General features: G+C 36.4%; 1 protein-coding gene across 6 annotated transcripts in view; it reads right to left on the reverse strand.

Moving 5' to 3' along the window:
- Positions 1-7,748: 7,748 nt before the first annotated feature.
- Positions 7,749-14,128, reverse strand: part of LOC107728032 (ATP-sensitive inward rectifier potassium channel 10-like) — a 19,859-nt gene continuing 13,479 nt past the window's right edge. For all 6 annotated transcript variants that reach the window (XM_016538089.1, XM_016538088.1, XM_016538091.1 and 3 more), the window contains one exon: positions 7,749-8,455. In XM_016538089.1, coding sequence (XP_016393575.1) covers positions 8,055-8,455 — 401 coding nt within the window. In that variant the 3' untranslated portion in view covers positions 7,749-8,054. The remainder of the gene's footprint in view (positions 8,456-14,128) is intronic.

Here is a 14,128-nt window from a genome sequence, read left to right on the forward strand (position 1 = left end):
ACATCTAAAGAACTGCAGGCCTCACTTGCCTCAATTAAGGTCAGTGTTCATGATTCAACAATAAGAAAGAGACATCCATGGGAGAGTTCCAAGACAAAAGCCACTGCTGACCAAGAAGAACACAAAGGCTCGTCTCACATTTGCCAAAAAATATCTTGATTATCCCCAAGATTTTTGAGCAAATATTCTGCTCAACTGATGAGACAAAGGTTAACTTTTTGGAAGGTGTGTATCCCGTTACATCTGGCGTAAAACCAACACAGCATTTCATAAAAAGAACATCATACCAACAGTCAAACATGGTGGTGGTAGTGTGATGGTCTGGGGCTGCTAAAATATGCAAAATTACAAAAGCTTATCTGTACTAAACCAATGTATCATACTTAATGCCAGAAGTTCTAAAATTCACCTGACCTAAATATAGTACAATAATAATTAGCACCACAGAATGTGAGAAAAGCTAAACAAATTTGTGCTACACTGTGGAATAGCTGTGATTCTTACTATTTTTTGTGGAAATCATTATGCATTATTTCAGGATTTCAAAAGAACAGCATTTATATGAAGTCTTTTGTAAGAATATAAATGTCTTTACTGTCACTTTTGACCAATTTTAGTCTTCATTGCTGAATAATAGTCTTACTCCCTCCTCCAAAATCCCTAAAGCACCTGGCAGATGTTTTGATAGACAACATTCAGCTGAAGACTATTCAACAATTGTATGAGTATCTTCTAAGAAGGTTGGAGATAGTATTAAAGGCAAATGGTGGTAAAGCACATCTTAATAAAGAAAAATTGCTTGTTTCGCAGGTGTTCACATTATTTTGTCCAACCCCTGTATATTCCAGAATTGTGAACGTACATTAAAATGATAAACTAGCCTTATTAGAGAAGGCCGTGATGTGTGTTGTGAGATTTAAGCATGGTGACATTTGGCTACTTCCATGTTTATGAAACATGGTACAAAAAAAAAAGAATTAGTGAACGACACTGATATCAGCACAGTAGTTTCTGTCCCTCAGGATGTTTGTAATCTGGAGAGAGATCTCTACATGCAGCTGCAGCTCTGCCAATCCCATCAGAAGACAAACAGCCCTGCCTGATGTTACACACCTGGATTCACACGATGCTGATATGTACTCAACTATTCAGTGTGTTGTACATCAACCATAAGGGAAATCATCAAGTTGTTGATTAGGCTACACAGACAAATGAGGCATTAGATGCATTGTCATACTTACTCACTTGTTTCATTTTTCCTCTTCGCTGTTTTATACCAGAACAATCATATCTGACAACACAATGTAAATATATATTTATGCATACAGGTTGCATGTTGCAGAAAGAAAAAAAAACTTTTTTACACTAACATTACTCTAATAGTGGGCAGGAAAAAATCAGCATTTTCCAGATATATCAAATACACTATCAAACATTACCAGATATAATATTTTAATAATTTGCTTTGACTTCAATATAGTAACATCAAACACATATACTATACTATACATTATATAAAAGTTTGGGGTCTGTAAGATTTTTTTTTTTTTTTTTAAATAACATAAAATGCAAGAAATGTGGAAATTGCTTGAAATATAGTGCACAAGCTGTATGGGCTACTTTTCTGGACTATATCACTGTCAGGAAAAAAAGAGGTAAAAAAGCTGTCACTGGTGCAGTACCTTTACGAAAGGTCCTCCTTTGTACCATATTTACTCTTAAAGGGTACATATTGGTCTCTCAAATGTACATATTAGTAGCTTTTTGAAAGGATACCACTCCAGTGATGGCCTTTTGTTTCTGAGAGTGTACTCCTGATGCTGTGTGCTTTGATTGTGAAGAAAAATCAGGATGTGTTGTCTTCTTTTGTATTCCACAAAGTCATGTGCTTTTTTGTTTTGTGCTGTTTTGTGTGAACCATTCCTTCAGTACTTAACTTTCACAAGAACCTGAGGGGAATCTTTCGATTCTGTTTTAAACTGGGAAATCCTTCATACTGGTGCAGTACCTTTACGAAAGGTCCTCCTTTGTACCATATTTACTCTTAAAGGGTACATATTGGTCTCTCAAATGTACATATTAGTAGCTTTTTGAAAGGATACCACTCCAGTGATGGCCTTTTGTTTCTGAGAGTGTACTCCTGATGCTGTGTGCTTTGATTGTGAAGAAAAATCAGGATGTGTTGTCTTCTTTTGTATTCCACAAAGTCATGTGCTTTTTTGTTTTGTGCTGTTTTGTGTGAACCATTCCTTCAGTACTTAACTTTCACAAGAACCTGAGGGGAATCTTTCGATTCTGTTTTAAACTGGGAAATCCTTCATAAAGTAGATACACACCTAAACTTAAGCAAAAAAATCAGCCGCAGAATGAGTTTCATAGCTTTCAGCTCGACTGGAAATAAGGCACCAGATTTCCTGTTGAGCACCTGCAGGCCGGAAACAGAAAAGTGAATGTAAGGTTTACCTACAGAAAGCATCAAACCAATGGCTTATTAATAAATTAATAAATAATTCCATCTCAACAAACTGCTTAGACCAACTTTGTTCACTAATAATTTTTTTTCCACTACAGTCTCAGACTTACGTACTTCTGTAAAGTGCAACAAAATAGAAAACGACTGATTACTGTATGTGTTTGTAGGTCAAGTTATGCAACTAGCAGAGCATATCATCATAACTTTTCTCCTAGTCTGGTGGAAAGTCTGAACGTCCTCTGGGTTTGAGGGGATTTTTCAATGTGTACACACACTCTTGACACATAAAAATAATTCACATGGAATTTCATAATTAAAGTTTCACCTACTTAACATACTCCACAAACATATGATTCTAAATGAAATCCTAGACATTACATAAATAAATAAATTTGTGCTCTTATAATTCATGCAACTGTTTACATGTCTACCCATTTACATAGAAATGTGCAAATTACACCACAAACAGCTCAACCTTCTTAACCAGGGAACGCTTTAACCAGTCATTTCAACTTTAATGTACACACACACACACACAAAACAACAACCAGCATGTTGTCAAAAGTGCATATTACTTGTCAAATCCAGAATTGAAGAGCTGCAGACACACATTCAGACAGCTGTGCACACGCTGCACAGTTATGAAATGACTCCGTCTATTTCACTATGAATTCAAATGAAACCAAATATGCATGCATTCACATATCACTCATTACATGAAATCGATCACATGACGAGAGCATAAATTCTCACCTGCAAGATCTGTTGTAGTAAATGTCTTAAGCAGGATGAGACATAGCTTCCACTCTCAAAAATGAAGTCTTCCTGTTCATTTACATGCTTCGATCATGTGACTCTTACTGTACAATTAATGCATCACAATGTAATATCACATCTACACTGTAAAAAATGACCGTGAATTTAACGGTAAAAGACTGTTGATTGTTTTTTTACACTGTATCTATCTATCCATCTATCAAGCCATCATTGGGGCAGTACCCTAAAGTACAAAAGCTAAAACGTACATATTAGTACTTTAAAAGTGCATATTACCTTAAAAGGACATATTAGGACCCTAAAGTCCACCTTTTGACAGCGTATAAATCCCAGTGACAGTTTTGTACCTTTTTTCACACAAAAAAGCCATGCTTTAGAGTGACTGATGAATTCAGATGAATTTCATCTTTCATTTTCATGATGCTGGGAATTCTAGGGAATAAACTCCGGGAGTTTTTAACTCTCACCTCAGAATCACACCAGGTGTTACGAAACTGTGATTTAACACACTGTTCATTGAAAACACATTGATAAAATCACTGTGCAACTGTTTCAAAACTTCTCATTTATTAAAAACAGTCATTTGAGATCATTAGCAGTTAAAGTGGTGAAAGTCCAGTTATGAAAGTGACTAAACACAAAAGGAAATTCATGAAACAGATGTTTCCTTACAGCCACAGTTGAAGACAGGCAAAATGTGCTAACGATAAAACCAAATTCATTCTTTTTCAACAACATAAACCAGCTGAATAATAATAATAATAATGTGTCATAGGTGGTTTATCACTTGCAAGCTGAAAAGCTTACATCTGATCTCTCATAAAATTAATTTTATAAAACTAATTACATTTCACCTCGATAATTTGTGCAATGGGGAGTTTGTTGAATAACAATAACACAATGCATGAACAATAGTAATTTACAACAGTAACAGTGGTACCTGACTTAATAAACAGCTCTTAATTATTGTTGTTGTTGTTGTTGTTGTTGTTGTTGTTGTTGTTGTTGTTGTTGTTGTTGTTGTTGTTGTTGTTGTTGTTATTCATAGGCACGTTGACTTTACAATTTCTATAATCCAAAATACATTCTTTCACTCTTTGTCATTATCTTCACATATAAAAGGCCATGTACAGTTAAGTTGGACCCAAACAAAATCTCAAAAATAAAGCCTCCTCCTCAAGTTAAAGTGCTTTTAGTATTGTTAACCAACATTATGTTTATTCCAGTGACAAAAGATCAACTATGGAGAAAAAAAACTAGATCTTTACCCAAAATAGCTCTATACTGGCACTGTTAGACACAAATATTGATACAAATCACATCCAATGCAGTCTCGCAATAAGACACGCACAAGTTACTCACTCTAAATGTTGTACCTTTGCTCTATCATTAACTACAGTACAGTGGTTTAAATATTATGATTTTTTTCCAGTCAATGACATGCAACATTGTAATCCATAATCCTTCTGCAAAAATAGATCGATATCCATGTGTTTATAAAATCAGGTATTGTCCATCAGAGTTTACAGAATAGTTGTTCTTCTCAAAGTGTGTCCTATCATTAACTACAGTACAGTGGTTTAAATATTATGATTTCTTCCAGTCAATGACAAGCAACCCTCCAGTCCACTGTAATCCATAATCCTTCTGCAAAAATAGATCGATATCCATGTGTTTATAAAATCAGGTATTGTCCATCAGAGTTTACAGAATAGTTGTTCTTCTCAAAGTGTCTCAAATCTGTGGCACTGCTTTTCTTGGCCACAAGGTGGTGAAGTAGTCCTTCCTAGGTCATGAATAAAGCAGCAGATCTATGTTGAATCATCATTTGATTCCACATGGTCTAATAGTTTAGTAGTTTACAGTATTTCTCATTTACAGACTCCAACTATATCCGGAATGGAACACTAGCATACTAACATATGTAGCATACTATTTTTTAAAGTATCATGTGAAACAATGTGCATTATGCAGTGATACGAGTTTCAAATAGTCGCATGCGACATTGTTGTCATTTGTTAACTGAACAAATTATTAGCTAAAAAATTAATGTGCATTATTTTGCAGTTGTAATCGCATTTTAATACAACTTTTGGCAGCCCAATAAAGAAATATAGGGAACTGTGACGGAGTTTAAAACGAGTTTAGCTCTAACGTGCCTCAGCACGCCTGCCTGGAAGTTTCTAGTGTGCCTAGTAAGCTGGTTCAGGTGTGTTTAATTGGGTTGGAGCTGAACTTTGCAGGACACCAGCCCTCCAGAAGCAGAATCGGACACCCCTGCTCTAGAAACATATCATTTTAATGCACTACAAGCAGCACTTGATAATCATAATTTTGAGTGCATTGCATTGTGGAATACGTGAAATGACCACTAAGTGGCGCTAATACAGTGTACAGTTTATTCGAAACGGATGAACATGAATCTGGCTACGTTGGTTGCTGTACGAATAGCGATGTATAGTTCGGAAATGAATGTCCGGTGACTGGCACTAAAAGGTTATTGTTTGTATCTTGTATGAAAATAACGTACCATCTACATTAAATTCAACCCTAAATGTAACCGATAGTGTTAACAAAAGCAACTGTGAGATAATAACACATTTGCTGAGGCAACCACGCCGTTTGAGCTCTTTTATCATTAGTCATATTTCAGAAGACTCTTTGCTTCGCATGGCATTAAGTGCAATGCTGTACCGGGTGAGCTATCGAGCAAGTTTACTATGTCAGAAAAGTCATACATATAGAGCTGATTATGTGATTATTAGTTGTGATCGTCAAAATGTATTACTTGTTATCATAATCTGTGTGAATAGGAATAAAAGTTGTTGGTGCTTTACCGCCATAGTGCTCATTGCAACTATAAACTGCAGTGAGTTGTATGTTTTTGGAGTTTTCCAAAAATATAGGTCGAGGCATGTTTTTCCAATACTTTTGCCATAGTAGATCATAGGGCTGTCGCGATTCGTCGATTTTATTCGACTATTCGATTTTTAAAAACCCTCGACTTCATTTTGCTCGCGTCGACTAACCGGCAAAATACCGGAAGTGGCGCATTTCACGGACGAGAATCCATAAAACACATTATTAGACTGTTTCCCAAGGCTGCATGATATATTAAACCCATTTAAAAATCATAATTAAGCATAATTATGCTACGATTTAATAAATTTTTTGTGATGCAGTTCTAATACAGTATATGCACTTTAATTATTTACATGCGTGTAGGTTAAGTACATGCGTCACACAGCGGCTCCGTTCACAGTAGTTCCACAGGAACTGTTATCATTTACATGTGTGGAGCACCTCAAACTCCATCTCTGCATGGTGTTGTGAGTTTGGGTTTAATATAACGTTAATCTGGGAACGCAACGTGCGCCATTTCAAAAAATGGCTGTCCACCAACGTTTACCATCCAACCTGACAGAACTGGAGAGGATCTGCAAGGAGGAATGGCAGAGGATCGCCAAATCCAGGTGTGAAAAACTTGTTGTATCTTTCCCAAAAAGACTCATGGCTGTATTGGATCAAAAGGGTGCTTCTACTAAATACTGAGCAAAGGGTCTGAATACTTAGGACCATGTGATATTTCCGTTTTTCTTTTTTAATAAATCTGCAAAGATGTCAACAATTCTGTGTTTTTCTGTCAATATGGGGTGCTGTGTGTACATTAATGAGGAAAAAAAATTAACTTAAATGATTTTAGCAAATGGCTGCAATATAACAAAGAGTGAAAAATTTAAGGGGGTCTGAATACTTTCCGTACCCACTGTATATATATATATATATATATATATAATACATGCGTATGTACTGTATGAAAATACATTTTGCTCCTGTCTTTACATAATGCTGAATGGTGGCTGAAACAACAGACTTTTGTTACATGTTTAAACTGCTACATTTTTGTGTCAATCCATGTTTATTTTGACCTGGAACAATGCGTTATCACTTAATTCAGCACGTACTGTACAACAAAAATAACCCTAACCCTCTACAAACACATTTGTTTGACATGTTTGTGAAACATATATTCAAACCATCTCCAATTAATTAATTTATTTTATTGATTTATTTATTTTTTTAAAGTTTTTTTTCTTTCTTTTTTTTTTTTCAGAAATACTGCACATTTACATTTTTCTCCTAAATAAATTCTGGTAAATAACATTTCTGGTAAATACTCTTTTAAAAAGTGTTTTTTGATTATAATTTTATTATTAGTAGACTAGAACACGAGGATATGTTGTCATTCTTACACTGTAATACTGAACTTTGAGACTATGAGATGGATGCACTTTACTTTTGCTTTAAAAAAAGGATTTCATAGAAATTTGGATTTCATTTGGTTTAATAAAATATAGTTTAATAAAATATTCTTAAGTAAAATTGTTGATTTTTTTGTGGGAAATTAATCGTTTAGATTAATCGATTAATCGATAAATTAGTCGATAGATTAATCGAAATAAAAATAGTAGTTAGTGGCAGCCCTAGTAGATCATCTGTGTGTTTTGTTCATTCAGAAAACTTGCATGCTACGCACAGTATACATACTATATACTGCAGAAACAGGAAATGTAGTATGCTAGTGTGCTTTTCCGAACATAGTCTGTCTTTATCTTCTCTATTTCATGGTTGTATGCCAGTGCATTTCAGCGCTAGCCAACTCTACTGGCACCCTACCTTGTAAAACAGGTAAGCCTAGTGGCATCAAAAAAAAAAAGTTGGCTAACACTGAATCAAACAAGCACTCAAGCAATTTATCTTCATCTGAACCCCCGTTCACTCATTCATCTGTGTTTTCCGCTCTCTAGACGTTACTAATGCGGACGCTGAGCTGGTCTCGGACACGCCCACTGCCCCGCCCCCTTTCCTCCCGGTAGCTCTCCTCCAATCGCATCTTCTCCACATCCGCCCCTTGGTCTCCACCGCCACTGCCTTGTTGTTGGGGCGACTGGGTGTTTGGAGGTGGGGCTTGTTTAAAAAGGGGTGGGGTCTTGGTCTTGGCAACCTTGTCAAAGAAGGCAAAATCAGCTACATACTTTCCGGAGGGGGAGAGGGAGACGACAGGTGGAAACTCGTAGCCCCACAGGATCTCATCGGGCAGGTAGGAGGTGCGAACTTGGCAGGTGGCCGAGGTCGGCTCCACAGTAGCACTCATGATCACAAGCAGCTCAAAGTCAGCCAGCTCCGGATCCGTCCACCCGCCACCTTAGAAAAAAAAAGATATATAGTCAAACAGATGGCAGAAATTTAGTAGTGGTTAATATAATTCATCCCATTTTGTCCCAAACTTGTATGACTTCCATTCAGTATGAAGCAGTTAAGAACATATTATTCTTCATTAGCCTTTGATCAGGGATGAGTGCTGAGGTATTGTCGCTGTAGTTACCCTTTTGGGTCTGTCTTGTATGTTGTGTTTTTTTTTATGGTTATTTATTATTTCCTATTATATTCTCTTAATTGAACTTACAGTACAGCACTTTGGACAACTTAGTTGTTTTATTAGCTGCTTTATAAATAAAGTTGGAGTTGGAGTATGGCGAATAAAATTGGTGCAGTTCTCAAATCTCATTCACAGTGTGTCATATCAAATAGTTTTAGGGTGGGACTTTTTGGAGCTTGTCTATTTTCATTTACATTCTCCTATTGAATAGAATTTGGATATTCTTCATACAATATTTATCATGTAAATGATTTATACAGTATATTATGTAATGCTTAATGTGAACATCTATTCATTAAGCCTTCTCCTTACTCCATTTAGATGTATATTTCTTTTATTTTTCTACCTTGTTTCTACTTATTTAATTTTTCTTCACGTATATTATGCAAGGTTATTTTAGTTAACTATAACTGAAACCATGAAAAACATTTTTGTTACTTGAAATAAAATAAGCATTAACTGAAATAATATAAAATTAAATGTAAATAACTAAAACTTATTCAGCTAGTTGCCAAAGCAACATTTCTCATTTACAGTTAATCTTGATGCACTAAAATAACAAAATAATAAAAACTAATAAAAATAACTATATATATATATATATATATATATATATATATTGTTCATGTCCCCATCAAATATAAGTTGAATTAAGGAATTAAATCTTTTTTTATTACAGTTTATATGTATGAATATGTAAGCATGGGGTAAATTTGATATGGCATGTTTTGAACATGAAATTTTTGGAATGTCTCTGGGTGCTGCACTACAGTAATTTCTAACATTAAAAGCTCTATTTATTAAGATACATTTCAACCTATCAATAATATAATCTTGGTATGCACACGAGTAGTGACAACATTCTTCAAAAAATCTTTCAGTCATACACATTTGGAATGACATGAGGGTGAGTAAAGGATGACAGAAATGTAATTTCTTTTGAATGTTCCTTTAACAAAATGTTTGAAAAAAAAAAAAACTGACAATGTGATATTTTGTTTTTCTGCAATATATATTGTGATCTGGTGAAAATTACTATATATTATTTTCATATGACTTTAATCGCATTTGGAAACAATTAATCGTTCCAAAATGCTTGCAAAATACTGCACAGAAAATGAAAATAATTTTGAAAAGAAATCTGAAAAAATGAAAATCTTTGAGAAATTTTTGAGTGCAAATCACACTTTGGTTTACTCAAGAACCAAACCTCTTTCAGGAACCATAAAGTGAACTTGGTTAAAAAAAATCTCTTTCCATTTGAGTTTTCATAGGTCACAAGTTTAGATTTTTATTGTGAATATTAAATATAAATATTAAAACCAAAAAAAATTGTACAGTACAAATATAAAATTACAATACTAATATTTGCATTTTAAATTCTTCATTTTCAAAAGTTAAAACATCAAGCTTAAATTTTGATGGTTTGCCTGCAAATAAATGTGCGCTGTCGGTTTCAGAGTAAATTGCGTGTATATTACAATACAGTGTTTCAGCATCTCACAGCAGCTTGATTCTCAGTAAATGAACAAAGGCTCACAAAGATGTTAAAACTCTGTATTAGTGTTGTCACGGTACCAAAATTTCAGTATTCGGTACCAATACCAGTGAAAAAGCAAAACACAAAAACATTCTAATTAAAAATTTTTACTATACTTTCATTTAATCCAAACTGTGTACATATTTAATTTTAAAGGGCTTTTGAACACCTTCTAGAGTTATTCAGCCAAGAATAACTAAATAAAAAAATTTAAAAAGCCCAGAACTGCTTTTCTGACTGATATGACACAAGCAATGTTAACCATTTGTACATTCTCTAGCACGCATATTTTAGATTCACAATTCATTTAAAAGCCTCTGGTGTGTAAAAATAGTAAATATCATCATGTCCTCCTGTTTTTTTTTTTACCCTAATAAAAGTTATAGGAGAATCTTCATTCTAATGCTCATTATATTAGCGTTAGCCGCGTTTATGCTAACGATTAACTACTCTAATAACAGCAATGTTCATTTCAATCCGACATTCAAATTAAAATATTGAATAATATTCATAACAGAAGCGGCGTTTCCCACAGACTTGCACTCTATTTGTGGCGGCATATAAATGCAAATTCATTCTCTGCCAGCAGGTGGCGCTTGTAGAGCGGGAGACATAGAGGTTTCCCCGGTAACGGCGGTAATCAAATAAGCGCTGCGCTCACAAACGCTGCTTTATCAGGCATTACAGGCAAGATGAAATGAAAATGACATCCATAATTTTCTGAAGACAGGCGGTTTCCTTCAGGAATACAGTGATATAAAAACACCCGCACCATGTCTCAGTGCTTTTATGAAGAGAGCGCATCTGCGCACCTTTTGGATACCGCATCAAGAACCGGGTTGACTGGGTACTCGGTACCACCGGTACTTAAAAAAACCTGGTACCGTAACGTTTTCATTTTTTTTGTACCGAAGTACCGGGTCTTTTGACAACACTACTCTGTATCTATTAAATTAAATAGCAGCCTTCACGATTTGATGACTGCATCCAGCCCTATCATAATATTTTATTTTGATATATCATGCAGCCCTAGTTTGAAACCACAAGTAAAACATAGTCTTTGAGTCAAACAAATATACACAAGCACACATTCATGGAAGAACATCTTGTTTGGTGGTTCATATAGCTATATGCTGAGTTGTCACTGGGCTCCAGCAGAGGCCCGTGTCTCTTCTTCTCAGTCTCTTACGCAAACACAATGCCACATTCAGCGGACTGGCACACTGTGTATTTAGTTTTTTTTTTACTATAGCTTCACACACACTGGTGCACTGGCGCATATCCATACACGTACGTTTACACACAGCCACTCTGGCACATACAGATTTCCACTGTAATGCACCGGCACGCTTTCGGACATGTTTTTAAGGCCCGTGCCAGTTTCTTCATTCATATGCAAATGTGCTTCCATTGGAGAATCGTGAATAGCTATTTCTACTTCATATTCAGGTTTTTAAAGAAAAATGTAACGGTCAACATACAAAACAGAGTCATTTCTGGGAGGACACAGTGAAACGGGAAGTCATCATGAGTTTCATTTGGATTAAGTAGCATTAGGCGTAAGTGGGGTCTATTAAATATAACCCTAAACCGCATAATCCGACTACAGTCAATTACACCGGGCGATCTGGCTAGACTACAAGCACACAGAAGCATTGAGACGAGAGAAAAAGCACAACAGAAACCATAAACAGATACACATGGATATGCACGTACAGGAAAAACTCACAGACGTGCGAGATGAGAGTCACATTCAGTGAATCAAGTGCAAAAGCGGGGACCGGAGGGTCTGATAGCTTGGGCCCTCGATGGGGTAGAGACTGGGACCGTAACTGGATCCACGACCTGCGTGTCAGCACCAGGAACTGGGCTGCTTTGTGCCTCTAATGAGACTCTCTGGCACGCTCTCATACACGCATTCCAGCCAAAGAGAGAGAATGTATAAAAGTAAGAGGGAAAGCTACATCTACAGAGAAAGTGAATGTGGGCAAACAGAGAGAAAATGAGATGAAGGGAGGAAGAAGACAATAAATGCAGCTCATCTGCCAATAATAGAAACCCCAAGTTCTTGTAAACATGCCCCCCTCACCTAAGTCTTTATTACATTTTCTACAGCACACAATATAATTGCAGAGAGAATGTGAAATCCACTTCTGTCCTTTAACCTCCCAATATTCAATTAAACTTTTGCAGTCTTTCCCACAAAGGATTTCTGTAATTCCCAAATGCCAATCCTGACACCAGAGGTCCTTGCTGAAAAATGTAGTCTTAGCTGGTTTAAGCTGGTCTTCCTGTCTGACCAAGCACTCAAAATCCCTTAAAACCACTAAAACAGACCAGCCTTGTGGCTTGTCCAGTCTGTATTTCCCAGCATGGTTCTGACTTTGACACGCAAACCTTCAAAAATCAAACGAGCAAATCAAATGATGGAGGGGAGATATGTTTGCATTTAGTCTCATAATCAGTGAATTTGGAGGTACCTCAATAAATAATTATCGAAGCATCGAAAAGCAAGCTACATTGGCTATTGGTTGGATGATTACTTCTGATAAGTGTCGCTGTTTGGTAGAGTGCTATTATTATTATTGCTCAAACTGAAGCAAGGACTGGTGGGACAACAGCTGTCCTCCACAAATTCACAGATGATGAGTCGAAGACACATTCCCACATACGAAACTTAGGGCTCAAAGAAAATCCCTAAAGTTCCTAAGTTTTTCCCACTTATAATTACAACACTGTGGTGGTGTTCATTTGCGATTAACTTATAAAGACTGTACACAAACGCATCATTACATTTTGTTGTGGACCAGCAAGCAACAACCCAGAACACTCTAGCAACCACTAGCAATTCTCTAAAAACCAATGCTCTAGCAAGCTACCCAAGCATCCTAGAATCATGGCAGCAAGTTTTGCATAAGCAAACAGTAAATGTACAAATCTAATTCGCATTTATCCTCATGATTAATCAAGGCGAGGCAAAATGGAAACATAAATTGAGCCACTTTGGCCAGCACTTGATTCAGGTGTGAAGTGTCAGTGGAAACAGGGCACCGGCGTGTGCTCAAAGTGCCAGAACTCCCTGAACCTTCTGCCTGCAGCGTGACCTCTGCGCTGGAACAGAGCTTCTCCGGTGTCTTTGACACCTCTCTCCACACTGCTGTTTCACGTTTCTCTCGTGTAGCACTCTATCCTCAGAGCAACTCTGCTGGAGCCACGGGGGTCAGTGCCCAACCACGCTGTCCCTGTTCTCAGGTGTATCCTACTGACAGTCTTCATCTGCCACCACAGCCAGCGCCATCTCTGCACTCTCGCACAATCACTCGCACAATCTATAGCAGTAGGTTTTTCAATGTGCAAAGAACTAAAAAGCATGCATTTGACAGATGCTTTTATCAAAAGCAACTTAAATTGCATTTATGGTACACATGCTCATGGGTTCGATTCTCAAGGAATGCATGTGGGTTAAATTCCCAAGGAATGCATGAACAAACCCACATGCATTTGGCAGGCGCTTTTATCAAAAGCTAATTATATTGCGTTCACGATACACATCGTCATGGGTTTAATTCGCAAGGAATACATTCTTTGGGAATCGAACCCATGACCATGGCTTTACTAGCACTATGCTCTACTGTTATAGCTACAGTAATCTAAAAATGCCTGTGATGTGATGGGTTCAAATTGTGCATATATGAGGAAATGGAGTAGTGTTTTCTAGTGGTTCAAGCTTAAAGGGGTCATATGATGCTGCTAAAAAGAACATTATTTTGTGTATTTGGTGTAATGAAATGTGTTTATGCGGTTTAAAGTTCAAAAAACACATTATTTTCCACATACTGTACATTATTGTTTCTCCTCTATGCCCCGCCTTTTTGAAACGCGTCGATTTTTACAAAAC

Source organism: Sinocyclocheilus rhinocerous, unplaced genomic scaffold (genome assembly GCF_001515625.1).
Source record: "Sinocyclocheilus rhinocerous isolate Xijiao unplaced genomic scaffold, SAMN03320098_v1.1 scaffold1900, whole genome shotgun sequence".
NCBI classification, from domain to species: Eukaryota; Metazoa; Chordata; class Actinopteri; order Cypriniformes; family Cyprinidae; genus Sinocyclocheilus; species Sinocyclocheilus rhinocerous.